The sequence below is a fragment of the Polistes canadensis genome, unplaced genomic scaffold, assembly GCF_001313835.1.
Source record: "Polistes canadensis isolate GaletaPanama2010 unplaced genomic scaffold, ASM131383v1 scaffold_238, whole genome shotgun sequence".
Taxonomy (NCBI): domain Eukaryota; kingdom Metazoa; phylum Arthropoda; class Insecta; order Hymenoptera; family Vespidae; genus Polistes; species Polistes canadensis.
In genome coordinates this window covers 5229-8112 of record NW_014569785.1, presented here as the reverse complement: position 1 = coordinate 8112, position 2884 = coordinate 5229, and the positions used below count along the sequence as shown (strand labels likewise).

Sequence of the window (2884 nt, the reverse complement as noted above, 5' to 3'; positions counted from 1 at the left end):
ATTAAATTTTTCTTTATTATTTGCGCAAGATGTTTAAAAATTTATTACTTCTAATTTTTTTGTAATAATTAATTTTCTCTTTCCTGTATATATTTAAAAATTAAAAAATATGAAAAATCAATTTGAAAACAGATAGAAAAAAATTATTAAAAAAAATTTCTCCTATGAAGGATCGAACACAAATTATCAGCACGAGAAGCGAGAACGCTACTACATAAGTTAGCGTGTCACTCTTGATGACAAGTTGCAATTAAGATAATATAAACATGTATACAACTAAAATCAAAACTTTAGAAGCTTTTTTCTCAAAATTGACTTCGCATTTTGATAAAATACTTTACCACGATAACACTCTACTAGTATACTACTAATATACCAAAGCTCGTTAAAATCCGTGAGAGTACAACCGTAAGGTCTCCTTGTAAGTTAAGATTAAAAAAGAAACAATTATATTTAACACCACACACATTATTTTAAACTAAATTAATTCAATGTAATGTCAAAAATGAACCACTATCTAATGTTTGTTATTTCAATAATAAACAAAATTAATTCAGTGTACAATTGTAATTCTTTGAATATCTTTAAACAAGAGTAATATGATTTAGATCAGTTTTATAATTATGGGGAAATATATGGGTAAAAAATCGATATAATACCTAAAGCAAACTTGACACCAGTCCAGGCTTGTCGTACGTAGTTGATCAGTCTCCTGTAGAGAGGCCTAGGTGGTCTTTTGATGGAGGTTCCTTCTTCCTCGTCTCCGGTGCCTTCCGAATCCAAAGTTCCCGGTGGTGGTTCGACCCCAGTTAAGGTGCCAGCTTGATTCCTTTCTCCTAGAATGTGAACCACCTCCCGAAGTTCGGGCCCAACGGCCTGTAGTCCCGATAAATAATTCGCGGGGGCGACACCGGAACCGAGTAGGTTCGCGCCGCCCCCGCGACCCCTCCCGCGTCCACGACTTCCACGGCTCCAGGCGGGTGCGCTGCCTTTGATCAGATTAAACGTATTCCAAATTATTCAAAATCATTTAATACATTCGTCTTTTTAACATCATAAACCCCCTTTACAATATTTTCACGAGTCTGACTCGTGATGATAGTTTTAGGCAAAACGCGAATAATCACGTCAATAATTTCATGTCAAACGTGAATATCACGAGACGTACTCGTGGTCTTATTGTCAATCGTAAAATATCGTGTTTAAATTAATATGTATTTTAGGGAAATTGGACATTAAAAAGAACTAGAACTTTGTTGGGACTTCTTCAGCAACTCAATCTCTAACGTTCAGCGTCTTTTTCATTTGAGCAGACATACATTCTTGTAATATTCGAAAAACTAAACATCTAAACTTCGTTATATCTTAGTCCGTTATATTTGAACACTCAAACAAAAACTATGAATCAAAACTAAGTTCTAGTTCTTTTTAATTTCCAATTTCCCTACGATACATATTTATTAATAATTTTATTTTTCGACTACAGAAATAACTAATTGGATCGTGTTTAAAGTTCTGACACTCCGGTTCGACGGCTTATTCCGAATTTCAGTGTAGTGTAAAGGGTTAATGTTGTAGGATTCGTGAATTAATTGAGTTGTAGGACTCTGATTGGACCGGGAACTCGAATACCACGGATTTTTAATTGACCAGGTGACTGTTTTTATCCATTGAGTTATCCAGATCCCACAATTCGTTCAATCTTCCTACCACATTTTCATTCTGTTCAATTCCAATATGATTAATTTTCTTTTTTTTTATGCCCCACGCGTATCAACTTTACGAATGTAAAAAACAAAACCTGGTATAAAAAGTTCCTTGAAAATTACGCGTTAAATCGAAATAATATAAATGATAATTAGTTGATAAATAATTAGGATATAAATGAATTGGGGTGGAGATAATATGATGACGATGATTAATAGTTTTGAAAAATTATATTTACCTTGACGTTTCTTGTAGGAGGGAAGACCGACGACAGGGCCGCAACCCCCCGCACTTCCTGCGACAGAGGAGCTGATGGTGGCAAGGCAGGGGGCACCCCGGCCGCCACCCGCACGACGTTCCAAGTCACGGCTCCTGCAACCAGCCCCGCCCCCGCCCCCGCCGCCACCGCCACCCCCGGCGGACAACACCACGACGAACCCAGGAGGACGTTTCCACCCTCTTTTTCGCGCGGAGCCCCCTCTTCTTCGAGAAAAGGGCGCCGCTAATTTTTTTCTTTCGAGTAGCACCCTTAAACTTCTTCCTTTTCCTCCTGTCCTGAATATATTAAACAACATAACTAGAATTTTATATATTTTCAGTTTATATTTATTAATTATTATAAAACTGATTTAATGTAATATATATATAATGTATTATATTATAAAAATATGTCTAATATAAGTAACATATTGTTAATTTAGGTGTATAGAAATGTTGCTGTTGTTCCAGCAAAAAGTCTCAAGATTTTATTTTCAGTTTAATGAGTGCCTAGTAAATAATGTGCAGATTATCTGAGTAATTTAAGAAATGAAATTACCCTAGTTAATCTGTACATTACCCAGCTAATCTTGTGATTAACTGATTTGTTCCGTTAACTTTTGGAATCCAGATTTTAATAAATATTATAAATAATATTTTGTTAATTTAAGTGTACAGAAACGTTGCTGTTGTTTCAGCAAAAGTCTCAAGATTTTATTTTCAGTTTAACGAGTGCCTAGTAAATAATGTGCAGATTATCTGAGTAATTTGAGAAATGAAATCATCTTAGTTAATCTGCACATAACTTAGATAATCCGTAGAATAACTGATTTCTGCACTTTAGCATTAATATAAACGCAAACGAGAAGTATTATATAACGCACGCACATAGAACACGCATTAACTATGGTTGACTCGA

The 2884-nt window shown here is 35.2% G+C and overlaps 1 protein-coding gene across 1 annotated transcript in view; it reads right to left on the bottom strand.

Moving 5' to 3' along the window:
* Positions 1-2262, bottom strand: part of LOC106790415 — a gene marked incomplete at its 5' end in the record, with an annotated part of 70992 nt that extends 68730 nt beyond the window's left edge. Inside the window, 2 exons of the mRNA XM_014755278.1 lie at positions 660-989; positions 1946-2262. Of these exons, the coding sequence (XP_014610764.1) occupies positions 660-989; positions 1946-2262 (647 nt within the window). The remainder of the gene's footprint in view (positions 1-659; positions 990-1945) is intronic.
* Positions 2263-2884: the final 622 nt, after the last annotated feature.